This window comes from Zingiber officinale, chromosome 10B (genome assembly GCF_018446385.1).
Source record: "Zingiber officinale cultivar Zhangliang chromosome 10B, Zo_v1.1, whole genome shotgun sequence".
Classification (NCBI taxonomy): Eukaryota; Viridiplantae; Streptophyta; class Magnoliopsida; order Zingiberales; family Zingiberaceae; genus Zingiber; species Zingiber officinale.
In genome coordinates this window covers 34,886,145-34,900,700 of record NC_056005.1, presented here as the reverse complement: position 1 = coordinate 34,900,700, position 14,556 = coordinate 34,886,145, and the positions used below count along the sequence as shown (strand labels likewise).

Here is a 14,556-nt window from a genome sequence, read left to right as displayed (position 1 = left end):
AAGAAATTAGCTAAATCCAATGTCCGGGTCAAATCACTTCAAAAGGAGATAACAGCCCTTAAAGAAGTGACTAACCCTAGCTCCTTGACTGACCTTGTTCAGACTGGAACCTCAACTCAAGCCCAAAAGCTTAAGGAAGAGAATTCTAGCCTGAAAAATCAAGTCAAGGAACTAAAGGACACGTTGGAATGGTTCACTTTGGGTTCCAAGAACTTGGACCTGATTCTTGGAAAACAAAGAGTCATCTACAACCGATCCAGACTTGTTTTAAGGTTTAACGAAAATACAAGTCTTATTTATCCCTTGTAAATCGATCAAATAGAAAAGTAGTCCAAGCATGGGTCCCCAAGTCTAACTTGATTAATCAAGTTGGACTTGGACAATATTGGGTTCCTAAGGATCAAATCCATTATCATGATAGATCTTATCAAGGCTATGATCTAGGGGGAGCCAATAGAAAAATCATCTTTATTTATAAAAAGAATTGTTTGATGATTGTCTTTACTGCTTTTATTATACATGCTTAGATTACACTAGATAAGGACCTAGACATCATTTACACTTGACTAGTTAGACCTAGGAGTTTCAAAAAGAAAAATTAAATATCCAATTTCTTTTAAAGGCTTTGTCTAGAAGTGGTGGATGATTCCATACCCAAGAATACCTAGTGTCTCACCATAGCTTGGAAGTCAATCATTGAATGAATATTTTAATTGACTAATTAAAAAACTTGAGTCTAACTCAATTGTAAATCAATCATTAGATTGGAATTTAAATTGAAGATTAAATTAACCATCTCACAAAACTATTAAGATTCCCTTATTGAAAAACTAGAAAAATGTGAGATGAACCTAGGTTTAAAGTAGTTAACTAAACCTGAATTAATTAAATTAAAGCTAACTCAATTAAAATTCATAATTAATTATAAAATCATGATTAATTTCAAAATCTAATTAATTATAAAAAGTTTAATTTCAAATCAAATTAAATTCAAAATGTTAATTATTTTAAAATTATAATTAAATTATAATTATTTTTAAATCATAATGAATTTCAAACATCTTAATTATTTGATTATTAATCATAATTAAATTTCAAATTATTAACTCTTATATTTTTAAAATCTTAATTATTTTTAAAAGATAATTAATTTTCAAATCAAAATTAATATGTAACATTATAATTCCAAATTTAATTAATTTTCACTATATTTTAAAATCTTAAAAATTTTAATTATTGTCAAATGTTTAAATCTAATTAAACTCATATTTGAAATTTAAACATATATTTTAAAATTTTAAACTCATACATTTATTGATAAAATTAAAATAAAGTTAACTCCATCTCATAAGCACTCATAAGCTAAACATGATTGATAATCTAGAATGTGTGAGATGGAAAATCAGGAAAATAATAACTTTTTTTTATTTATTTATATGCTTGGACTCTAGGATCCTCAAAATTTTTAAGTCATTAATCAAGGGGGAGTGAAGGGAGCTAAGTTAAGTTTTTTTTATTAAAGTTTTCTTTTAAAAAAAGGGTGGTTTAAAATATTTATGAAAAAGAAAGTTCATTTGTAAACTATTGTTGGAATGAAAATAAATCATTTTTTGAAACTAAATATTTGATAAAGTATTTTAAGTTTTTTTTTTAAAAAAAAATATTTACTTAGCTAAGTATTTTTACAAGAAATTTTTTTTAAAGCTATTTTTTTTTAACAAAATATTCTTGAAACTAAGTGCTTATTAAAATATTTTTTTTTAAAAAAAAAGCTGAAGCTTTTATCACAATATTCTTAAAAGTAAAGTATTTTTTTCTTTTTAAGCTGAGTACTTTTAACTAAGTTTTTTTTTAAAACCTTTATAAACTGAGTATTAAAACTAAAATTCTTATCAACTTCTTTTGAAAGCTAAAGTACTTGACAAAATAATTATTTTCAAAACCTAAGATTAGCTAAGTTTATTTTTAAGTAATTTTCAAAGCTAAAATTTAGCTAAATTATTTTTTGAAAAATCTAAATGTATTTTCAAAGCACTTATTTTCAAAAGCTAAGTTTAAGTCACTTTCAAAAAACTTAAAAGTTTTGCTAAGTTTTTCTTTCTTTTTGCAAACTAATATTCAAATAAGAGCTACCTTTCAGGGGGAGCTAAAAAATTTTTATCCTTACATTTTTTCTCTCTACTTAGTATTATTTTTTGATTTATGTCACAGGGGGAGAGAAAAGTCAAAGTTAAGAATTTAATAATTTAAACATAATGAAAGAGAGAAAATAAAGTTTTTTTGAATTATTGCATTCATGCTCTTGTTTAAATTCCATTATTTATTATTATATTTTATTTAACTTTGAACCATGTTGTCATAATAAAAAAGGGGGAGATTGTTGGTGCGAGAAACATCTAACGATCGAACTTGTGTTTTGATTATGTCAAAGGGTACAAAGTTAAGTTGTTTTGTTATCTAACGATTTTGAATGAGATTGCAGGAAAGTCCTAAGTGTACTTAGACAAAAGTTCTAGCTACGGTTAGGCAGGTGGAAAACCCTAGGGGGTGGTAACTCTAGGTCCTAGGGGGTGGTAAGCCTAGGTCCTAGGAGGTGGTAACCCTAAGTGAGGAAAAGTCCTAGCTGCAGTTAGTCAAAGGAAAACCCCTAGGGGGTGGTAACCCTAGGTGCTAGGGGGTGGTAACTCTAGGCGGAAAGTCTTGGCGGGTCGAGAGCTTCGGGCAAAATCCTAGGGGGTGACAACCCTAGGTTGGAATCCTAGTGTTGCGAACCAGGTGGAAGACTGCATGAAGATCGGAAGCTTCGGACGCTGAGGAAAAGCCAAGTTGCTCTGGAGGATCAACTACAACAGATAAACTCTCCTGAGTGGAGTAAGTGAGGACGTATTCCTCGGTGAAGGAATAGTAGGCGTCTGTTCGATCTAGAGTTTCCGGATGGAAATCCGAAGTCAGAACTGGATAGTCTGGAGATTATTAAATACTTTATTTATCATATCTATATTGTGCTAACTTTGTTTTGTAGGGTATGGTTAGTTTTTGGGACTAACGTATTTTGCAGGAAGTGAATTGGACACATTTATCTCGGATGAACAGTACTCGAGACGCCCTCCATGGAGCTTGGAGGCACCTCGGGGTCACTTATAGAGACGACCTCGTAGCAAGGCACGAGGGTGCCTCTATGGAGCTTGGAGGCGCCCTAGACACTAGCGCAAGGGCGCCCTCCATGCAGGTTGGAGGCACCCTCAGGCAGATAAGCAGTGACCAATTCGGAGCTCATCCACGCTGCGGTTTAGGCGGGATTGAGGGCGGCCTCCATGGTGTTGGAGGCGCCCTCCACGGGCTACTTAAGCCCAGTTAGACCAGTAGTAAGGGAATAACGAAAACTGGCAATCCTTCTTCCGTGTGCTGCTCAAAGATCGATTCTACAAAGCTGTAACTTGACACCGACGACCTGAAGCTTCAAACTCTCTATTTTTCATTGTCGGTATAATTTTCATTTTTTTTTTATATTGTAAATCAAAATTATATATTTCAAAGCTTATAGTGATTATCTAAAGTAAATGTTCAACGAGCGTGAGCCTTGAAGTAAGAGTCGTCTTAGGCTTCGAATCCAGTAAAACCCTTGGTGTTCGTGTGTTTGCAATTGGTTTATTTATTTCCGTTGCATATTTTACTCGATAGTTTTCCGAAATGGAAATGAAAGTCATGAGCGCTATTCATCTCCCTTCCCTCTAGCACTTTCGATCCTACCCTATGTATTTCTTGAGCCTTTTAGAGTTACCAAATGTCCTATTTTTATAATTTAGAATATTTTGGCTATATAATTGTCTTTAAATTTGTTATATAAATTTAAATTGATTTAATTTTACCAACCACTTTTATGTGTGTTTTTTTTTTAACTTACGGAGTTGTTATTTATCTTTCTTTTTTAAACTTAAATTAGTTTAGAACTATGTAGTAATTTTGAATAAGATTATTATATGATCTTTAAATGGTGATGATGATGATGATAATAATAATAATAATAAGATTTAAGTATTTTAAAATAATTTAGTTTATTAGATAGAAAAATATTTTTGAATGAATAAAGATTCAAAATACATATGAAAATAAATAGTTCAAAATATATATAAATGGAGAAGAAATAAAAATATAAATACTTAAGGAAGAACTGTAGTATTATTGAATAGAGAAAAAAACAAAGAGAAATTTAAGAGAAAGATGAAATAAAAATTTATTGATTCATAGAATTAAAGAGATAATAATATTAGGGCATCCTCATAAATTAGGCAGTCAACTATAGAATAAATATAGAATGATAGAAAAATGTCCAATTTAAAATGGATTAAGAGAGTTATATTTGACAGTAAAAAAAATTCTTAACTGGTTTTTTAAATAAAAAAATCTTTTATAATTGTTTTTCTAATATTTGATGTTAGTTGATTAAACAGATGGATATTTTAGCAAAACAAAAAATATTCACCAATTTTTCTTTAAAATTTAAACGTTAAGGGTGCGAGTGATTAGAAGTTATTCTTATAATTTTAGTTATTCATTTTAAGTTATCAATAAAAATCTTATTTAGTTTAGATAATCATAATTATCTAATAATGATTAATGCATGACATTTAGTTAAAAGAGACATGCAACTTGGAATAAAAAATTTCAGAAAAGTAAAGTATTTTGTTTTATTTCAGAGTTAATAAAAGTTTTTGGATAAAAATATCCTCTAATGTCTATATTTTGGGATAAAAATATTCCTAAAATTTTTATAATAAAAAAATTATTTTAAATTATAAAAATTAAATAATAATAAAAATATGTGATATTTTATTTTAAAAATAATATGTATTATTAGTTTTATAACTAAGGGTAATATATACTATAGTAAAATATTAACTTGAGTTATTTTAAAAATTTTAAAATAATTAAATTTTTATTGTATTATTTATGTTGAATCAAATAAATTATATTTTATTCTCTATGTGATCACATAATTAAGTTATACATTACAACTTGAACGAAGCGTATCCGGACAAATGCACTTTTAATAATACCGTCAGGGAAAAAAATAATAATTGCTGTAAGGAAACTGACCGTCGAGTCTTCCCATTTACAATATTAAAAGACTTCTGAGGTCGTAGTATAATAATTGAGAGCGTTAATCGAAGCCATGCCATTACTTAGTCGTAAACTACGATAAAAATCAAACGTATGTGACGTCATGGAGGGGCAACCGACGAAGCTCCCCCCTCTCCTTCCTGTTACTTTAGGCGACTAATCCGGTTAACGGAGTCAAATAATCAATAATTTAGGAGCCGATACCACGTAAAATACGACCTCAATTAATTCGCCAGGGGACTACTCTGTTCTATAACCTCATCTGTTCTTCGATCTATCAAGTTCGATTTGAAGCGACAAGCTCCGATGGGTTCTGAGATCACCATAGCAGGATGGCTGGCGGCATTACTCAAAGCTAGCACGGCCAAGTTGGCCGCCAACCAGCACCTGCAGGAGAAGGCCGTCGAGCAAAATTTGAAGAAGCTGCAGTTTAATCTCGACAAGATAATCACGGCCGCCCAACTCGACCGGAAGCAGATCGGCAGCCACAGCATCAAAGACTGGTTCTCCAGCTTCAAGGATGCCATCTACTCTGCTGATGACGTGATCGAAGAATTCGTTCAACAACTGGCGAAGGACAAGAAGCAGAGCAGCACGTTGTCGACTCTGAGGAAGTCCGCTAACTTCGTCTCCAAGATGATCCAAGGGGGCCAATTCAACGGGGACGACATGAAGCAGTTGGACGAGGTCACTAAAACCTTCGACGACCTTGTCAGTGACATCTTCGAGCTCCTCAAGGTGGTGCAACAGCTGGAAGGATCTGGCGGGACAAAGCAGCAGGAGATCATCCCCAGTTGGCGGCTGACCACCTCTCCTTACAAGGGAAGGACGACGACGAGCGGACGAGGCAGCGAAGGAAAGAAAATGCTGGAGGCGCTGCTCGAGGAGGGAGGCGGATCTACCTCAGACTGCTGCAATTTCTCTGTTGTCTGCGTCGTCGGAACCGGCGGCATCGGGAAGACAGATCTTGCTCGATTTGCTTATAACAACGAGAAGGTGCGCCGTCACTTTGATCTTAAAGCGTGGGTCGCCGTCTGCAACAATTTTGACGAGAAGAGGCTCACGATCGAGATAATCGAGTCAGCCTCCGTCGAGCGGCCCAGTGATCTTCACAGCATCACCAGTTTGGAACCGATCCAGAACACTCTCGCCAAAGGGATGAAGGACAAAAGGTTTTTGATCGTGTTGGACGATGTGTGGGAGGACTCCAACGCTTCTTGGGAGCACCTTACGACCCCATTTACTCATGGCAAAGAAGGGAGCAGAATCATAGTGACCACCCAGCTTGAAAGTGTAGCCAAGTCGACGAAAGCCAAAGAGACCATACATCTTGATGGCCTGGAGGAGCAAGACTACTTGGCACTGTTCAAAAAATGTGCATTTGGCGACAAAGATAAAGACCATCAACCAACTCTAGAAAGTATTTGCACAGAAATAGCTAAAAAATATGATGGCTCTCCCTTGGCTGCAGTGTCGATCGGCCTCGAATTAAGATCGGATCCAACTGAAGAGCATTGGAAGCGAGTTGCGCGGAACAAGTTGGGCGTAATTGAACGAAGAGAAGGCGACATTGTGTCAGTGCTGGGATTTTCTTACGAGCAACTGCCTGCGCGCCTGAAGCAATGCTATCTCGCTTGCGCTCTGTTTCCCAAGAAGCATCTCTTTTACAAGAATCAATTGATTCGAATTTGGACGGCTTTAAGGTTCGTTTCTGCTGATGGCAATGGCGGGAATCCTGTTGATGAGCTCGCAAGCAAGTCATTTTTTGTGAATTCTATTTCTAAGAGAGAGGATGGCCAGTTTATGCTCCACGCCGTGCTGCACGAACTCGCGGACCTCCTCTGCGATGGTGAATTCTTCCGGGTCGAGGACGAAGCCGGAGGCCAGGAAATCAAAATCCCGCAGAAGGCTCGCCATGTCTATGTTAGTAAGGCTGACAACTTCGTCAGGGTTTCTGAAGCTCTGGCTGAGAAGGAACAGCTGCGCAGCCTTGTGATCGACGGCAGTGTGCCCTCGGATGCCACCCTCAGGGCAGACTTCATGGTTTCATTGGAAACGGTGTTGAAAAAATGCAAGTTCTTGCGGTTGTTGATGCTTCCAGAGAAATTTCCATTGGAGTCTGTCGTAGCTATTGGTCGTTTAAGTCGTCTTCGCTGCCTGGACTTCCATGGCATTCAGAGAAAAGCGTTACCCCAGTATCTCGAGTCGTTGAATCTTCTACAATGGCCGGATCTGAAGCAGCGGCCCGAGGCTTGGAATTTAACCAAAGGGGGGTCGAGAATTAGGAAGCAGCCCTCTGCAGGCTCAGAAAAGGATATCTCTAGCGCAAGTGGTCCCATAAGATCGACTTCCAACTCATCGGCAAATTTGCCTTCTCCCTAACTCCTCCAAGTTCGCTCATATCGATGATTCTGCTTGCTCCAACGCAGTTGCTTAGACTTCAAGTTTATTTTAGTAGTTCTGGTGTCAATGATCTGAAAATGTTTGCCCTGTTGTTTCAGAAATAAGCTCAAGCTATTTGGCTTCTGTTGTTGCTTCGTACTTTAGTTTGGTGCGAGGGTTTATTATGAATATGTGTGTTCCATCTGTTATCAGAGGAGTTCTGCATCGTATTATGAATGGTACTTTAAGTTTGGATCTCTTCCTCTCAATTTTATTATTATTATTATTTTTATTTTGCATTCGTTTTTGAAAAGTTGAGCATTTATTCATTCTTTTCAGCGTAAAAATTAAAATGGCGTTCCTTTAAAACCAATTTGTCAAAACATCACTCCTGATTTTTTTAACTAATTTATCTCTAATTGATAGGCTTATTTATAAATTATACATATGAGCGAATCCATTAAAATTATTTAACTTAAATTTATTGGATTTTGAATTATCAAATACGGATTGAATGGGTAGAATCATTTAGCCCGATCAGTTATCATTTATGGGTTGATAATAAATTGATTACCTATATAGGGGAGGTTCATAAGAGTTTAAGAATAATTTTGATAGATCTTTAGGTTCTCCATTGACCTAAAACTTTTCAACGCATTTTGGAAGATCTCTTCATTTTGCTTCCTTCTCTTGCTTCCACTTCCTCAGGAGCACGAGATTGAAAAGAGACAACGCTATAGCAATGGCACTTCCGCTGCAATTAGGTTCTATGTCATTGCTTTAAAGATTTTATTCTTGTTATGTCATGATTCGTAGAAATAAGATCCATACTCTTGTTGTTGTGATTCCTCTTAGAATTCTTATTCGGCTTTTAAAATCCATGTGGTATAAGGTTCTATAACATCTATCAATTGGTATTAGAGCTACGTCTTTGTTTCTTCAAATTTCATGGTTTAAAGTTAGGGTTTTTTGTCGATATTTTGTTCTAGCAATTTGATCGTCGAACTACTATAGGAGAAAACCTAGGATAGACTTGGGTTTTCGAGTTTTTTTTTTTTTTTGTGTTTTCGTGAAGAACATGAAGAACAACGAGCGAACCGTCACTTTGTTTGTCAGAAGCCGCCATTGTTTAACCTAATTTTAGGTTAAATTGCAATGTTGTAATCGATTGGATTGGTCGGTCAATCGATTATCAAGTCTAAAATTTGTTGGTTCAAGCTTGAGTTGGCTCAAGCTTGAGTCTTGATATTTGGATTTCGATATTTGACAATATATGGAGATTGCAGATGCAATCGTCCGATTGGGGAGAATGTTGGAACAATCTCCCTCTGGTCAAGGGATGATCAGTTTGATGTGAAGAAGAGTCAAGTAGGTCAAAGTTGATACTTGACTGAAAAAGTCCTAACTAGAGGTTAGGCAACTGAAAATCTTGGTGAGTGAAGCCAGGTGAAAGACCTAGTAAGTGAAGTTAGGCAGTTGGGAAATCCTGGTGTGTGATGCCAGGCGAAAGACCTAGTGAGTGAAGCTAGGCAGTTAGGAAATCCTGGTGAGTGAAGCCAGGTGAAAGACCTAATGAGTGAAGCTATGCAGATGGAAAGTCCCGGTGAGTGAAACCAGGCAGATGGAAAGCCCCTGTGAGTGAAGCCGGACAGTAGGAAAATCCTGGTGAGTGAAGTCAGGTGAAAATCCTAGTGAATGAAGCTTGGCAGATAGAAAGTCCTGGTAAGTGAAGTCAGTCACATGGAAATCACGGTGGATCAAGGTTGACCGGACACCTGGTGTTGGGAAGTCCAAGTAGGTCAAGGGAGTAACCAGATACTTGACACAAGGAAATCTAGATGGGTCAAGGGTGACTGGACATCTGCTGGAAGGAAGTCCAAGTGGATCATGGAGGACCGTACACTTGGCATGAGACGGTACGTCCAAATGGGTCACAGGATTGACCGGACATTAAGTGAAGAAGTCCCAGTGGATCACGGTTGACCGGATGTTAGGTTTGGGAGCCCTAGACTTGACTCGGGCGAGCTAGGGTTGGTCAATTTGATCAAGTGATCAAATTGGACCAAGCCCAATTAATCAGTTGATCTATTGGGCACAGTGCTATGACAAACAGCAGCCCAATCGATCAACCAATCAATCGAGAAGTGATGTCGCGAGTACAGAACGATCCCTAATCGATCAGCCGATCAATTGAGCACTGCCAATCGATCGGTCGATCGATTAGGGGCAGGTTTTCTCGCGCGAACGCGAGGAAGCCTGAATCGATTGGTTGATCAATTCAGTCCTTTTCCAGCAGAGTACAGAGGCGCTCTGAATCGATCAGCCGATTGATTCAAGTTTCCCCGATCGATTGACCAAGCGATTGAGATATGGCCGTTGCGAAGGAAGTGCACAAAAGCCTTCTTCCTCGCAGTGATTCGATAGCTCTTCCTCTCCACTCCTTGCAACCATCTTTCACAGGTTTAGGCCAGTTCTTAAAGGTGTCTTGGAGTCAAGTGTTGCTGCACTTCCAAGGTCAAGAGAGCATTCTAAACAAGAAGGAGAAGCAAGCTAGGGTTTCTTTATTGTAAATCTTGTAAGATTTGATAGTGTATTAGCTTGTATTTCTTTCTTCTTGTATTGTCTGTGCGAGAGTTTGTACAAGGCTTCTCCGCCTTCGGTAGTTACCGAGAAGGAGTGTTTTTATAGCAGATGAGTGAGTGAGGGCTGGATCCTTGGATTGGTCACCTCTTCTTGAGATGGATACCAAGTAAATCCTTGTGTTAGCGTTGTGAGTCTTGTTTCTTGTTTATTCTGCTGCATATCATCATCACGAAGCAAGACAACGAGAGTGATGAGCTATTCAACCCTCCTCTAGCTACAAATCGACCCTAACAAGTGGTATCAGAGCGAAGTCGCTCTTCACCGGAATCATCACCGGAAAGGGCAACAAGCTAGAGGGAGAAGAAGTTGAAGCAAATTTCAACAAGTCAAAGACTTCATCAAAGGCTCAACTTCAAGATTGAATTCTGAGATAGACTCGGATTCGACACAAGGGTGCCTCCATCATTCACATCAATGACAAGCTTCAATTCTTGGAAATCAAGAATCTAAAATTTCTTCATGATGGACATAAAGCAATGATTTGCTCTAATGGAAGGCTTTGAAGCTCCAAGATATTCTAAAGGAAAAATTATTAAGAAAAACAAATGGAGCTAAGAGCAATTCAAAGAAACGAGGCCAATGATAAAGTGACCAAAGTATTAATCAACATATTGCCGAGCAACATTTTGAAGCAAATAGGAAAATTTAAATATGCCAAGGAGCTATGAAGCAAATTGGTCAAGTTTCATGAAGAACCCTCCACTGCACCAAACTAAGAGAAATCCAAAGAGAGTGACTCATTGGAGCAAGACCAAGAGGAAGAGTACTCCGAAGTTGAGAGATGTTCAACTTTCGAAAAAGAAATCCAAGAAGCTTCATCCTCAAAGGAATGCAACCAGAAGAGCAAAGAGGGAGCATACTCTTTGTTTTATATGTATGAGGATGAAGATGAAGAGACCTCCACCTCTAGGATTAAGGGAGAGCGTCATTCATTGACACCAGAGAAAGAAGGAGTTTCTACTTCCGGGTCAAATGGAGCGGAAGATGATGCCACCTCCACAAGTCAAGAAAAATCAAATGGAGGATCATGTGTCACCCCTACAAGCAGAGGTATAACAATTTCAAATTTAAATAATAATGATCCTGTCCGAATCGCTGAACCAACGGACGTTGGACACGTAGCGCTCTCCTAGTCGATGACGTAGGCCTCCGTCTGGTCACTCGAATCTCCGGCGAGCCTGCACAAAAGTCGGGCCGGGAAGGGGTTCCCGGCGACGACCCTCCGACGCTCAAGTCAGGCAAGCAAGCAGTGAAAAAGTGGCTCCCAAAATATTAGAACGCGTACCTCCGGCGAAGGATGAGGGCCTTTATATAGGACAGCGGAGAAGCGAGTGTACACATACCGAGGTGTACACGTGTCCGTGGCTCATACCCAGTAAGGGCTTGTCAGTGAGCTTACCTGACCCATACTGCTACAGTCCAAGCATGTCCTCGATGGGACAGCGGAACCCCCTGTCATAAGATTTGGAGTATGGCCTACATGTGGAACATACCCGCTGTCAGAAAAAGATGTCACTTGTCCTTTTGCCCTTACTCCCTGGAGGGCGTCCGGCCGGCTAGCTTCCGCGACATCCGGCCGGACGTATACGGTGGTTTACTTAGGGAGATTCTCAATCACGTGCTTTGTGGAGACTATTAGCAGTATGCTACCTGATGGCTTTGGCCGAGCGTGCAGTCCGATCGGCCCTGCGATCTTGTCCGCTGAGCGTCGGAACCCTGACTTTCGACAGGGCGCGTTTAACCATCAACTAGACACCGGTCGGCCGCCCGGCCGATCGAACCCACCCCTCTCCGACCGGCCACCTGCCACTTTGACTTCCACGTGGCGTTGACTCCACCGGACGGGGGGTCCCTGTTCTTACAACCGGATCACTTGCCTCCCCTTCAAGTCTAGTCGAAGGAGGCGATTAGTCCGACTGACTGGACTGTTAGCCTAGCCGGGCGGCGCCTTCAGGCACACCTAATCCGCTCGGCTTTTCACAGGGATGGCCTTTAAGGTTAGTCAACAGCAACCTTCCTCGGATCTTCTCGTAACCCGTGCCAATCTTCGACATTAAGGCTGAGCATGCGCTCATTAAATGCATCGAATGACCGAACGCCACGTGGCGAACTGTCGTCATCGTACGGCGGCGGCGGCGTGGTGCTTTGATGGGATCGAGGCGGTTCGAAATGGACGGCGCGATGTGCACTTTGATTCCCGTGACCTGGATCCAACGGCGGAGGCCGCCCGACCCCCGCTATATAAAATCTTCGCTCTCTCCTATTCCCCTCACTTGCTTTCGCGATTTCTACCTTTGTCTCTGGTGTTTCGGTGCTCCGGCGATTCCATTCCTGCTTTCCGACGCTTTCCGGCGCCTCTTCCTTGATCCTTTTTCCTCGCAGTAAGGCTCTATACCTTTTCTTTCTTGTTTCCGGTGTTTACTCCGTATTTCTCTCCCCAGTTTCAATCCTTGAAACCTCTTTTCGCTTGCTGTTGTTTTTCTCCTGCCTTTTTGCCTTTTTGATTTCTTCCGATCGGCCCATGGCTAGCTCTTCCCATCCCGAAGACCAGTCCCTTGGCCCTTGGTACACTACCATGCAGCCACGATTTGATCAGCGTGACTTTGACACTCTAACCGATAATTTTGAAATCCCCGAAGATTTTGAACTTCTTTTAGCCGGTCCTTCCGCCCGGCCGCATAGGCCGCCGCGCGGAGCTTTCTGTGTCTTCTGCGACCAGTTTACCGCCGGTCTGCGTTTCCCTGTACATCCGTTCATCATAGATGTTTGTAATTTTTTCGGTATTCCGCTCGGCAGTCTGGTACCCAACACCTTTTGTCTCTTCTGTGGTGTTGTTGTTTTGTTCAAGATTCACAACATCCCCCTCCGACCGGAGGTCTTTTTTTATTTCTATTATCCCAAGCAAGCCGAGCTCGGCACCTTCATGTTCCAAGCTCGGCCCGGCTTAGTCTTCTTCAACAAACTACCTTCTTCCAATAAACATTGGAAGGATTATTTTTTCTACATCCGTATGCCCGATCAGGCCAACTTCCCGACCAAGTGGCAGGTCAACCTACCCCCCACTCCCGAGCTGAAGAAATTCAAGACCCGACCGGACTACCTCCATGCTGTAAATATGCTAGCCGGTCTGCGACTTGACATCAATAAGCTTCTTCACGAAGGAGTGATGTACATCTTTGGCCTGAGTCCCATACGGACTCCTCTTCCGACCGGCTTCGGTAAGAATTTTACTTGGGCATTTGCTTTGATTGCTAACTGATTTCTTTTCTTTCCTTTGCAGCGGACATCGTCATGGATTTGGTGATGGCCGGCGTTTTGAAGAGAAAGGCGGCAGCGCTAGAAGCCGCGGCGGCCAAAGAAATGGAAGTGCTAGGTATCCAGCCGGTCGGATCCCATGAAGGAGAAAGCGGGACTCAGGCTGAGTCAACCACTCCGGCTTCTCAACAGAACGTGGCAAGCGTAGCCACTCCCAGCGGAGGACAAACTGCCCTTGAAGAAGGTTCCACTCGGGAAGAGGGGCAACCTCTACAAAAGAGGCACCGAGTGGAGACTCCCCTTCGGTCGGCTACCTCCGCGATCCAACCATCCGAGCGGGTCACTGCGACTGCTCGGGGCAAGGCGCCAGAGGTCGAAGCCATTTCGTCCGACCGGACGCCTTCTGAATGGGACGAGCCGGCTGCTCCAATTGAGGCTACTCCGGTCAGCACCCTTCCCCCCGCTCATCACTCAGTCCAGCGCTTAACCATTCATTCCCAGTTTTCTGCGTCGGCTTCTGATCCCCTTCCGACCACCGGTCGGACGACCCCAGGTCATGGCCGCACGATTCGGGTCACTCTTCATCTCCCGACTGAAGAGCTGCTGCCAGAGGCCGACCGACCAACCGCGCCCGAGCACACCATTACCTTGAAAGGGCCCCTAGCTGAGATGTGGGCTGATGCTCGGGCGCGCATCGCGCTGATCCCCCTCCGAAACTTGGCCAATAGCCACATGCAGGAGGCCACGGGGGTAAGTTCGCTTTCTCCGAAGTTTTGTATGCATTCTTTCCGATCGGCCACTAACAATTCTAATTTTCTTTTGCCAGAGATGGGTGGAGGAGATTACAGTCTCCAACCGCCTAGCCATGGTGGATGAGGAGTTAAGGCAGCTAAAGGCGGCGTGCGGTCCGTCCGGCTCTCAAGGCCCGTCGTACTTCGAGCTGCAGAAGAAGCTTAAGAAGGCTCAAGATTTGCTGGCGGCCGAGCAGAAAAAGACGGCCGATCAGGCCCACGCCCTGGCCGAGTCCGAGCGACAAGTCAAGTCGCTCGACACAAAAATAACCTTGGCCACCACTCGGAAAAACACGGCCATTTCCAACTTAGAAAAGAAGAACGTGGAGGCTCGGGGCCTGGAGCTGAAGGTAAAGGAGCTGAC

The 14,556-nt window shown here is 41.2% G+C and overlaps 1 protein-coding gene across 1 annotated transcript; it reads left to right on the top strand.

The window, feature by feature from the left end:
* Positions 1–5,427: 5,427 nt before the first annotated feature.
* LOC122029075 (putative disease resistance RPP13-like protein 1) lies at positions 5,428–7,503 on the top strand. Its single transcript, XM_042588034.1, has one exon. It carries the CDS (start codon positions 5,428–5,430, stop codon positions 7,501–7,503), a length of 2,076 nt encoding a protein of 691 aa, XP_042443968.1.
* Positions 7,504–14,556: the final 7,053 nt, after the last annotated feature.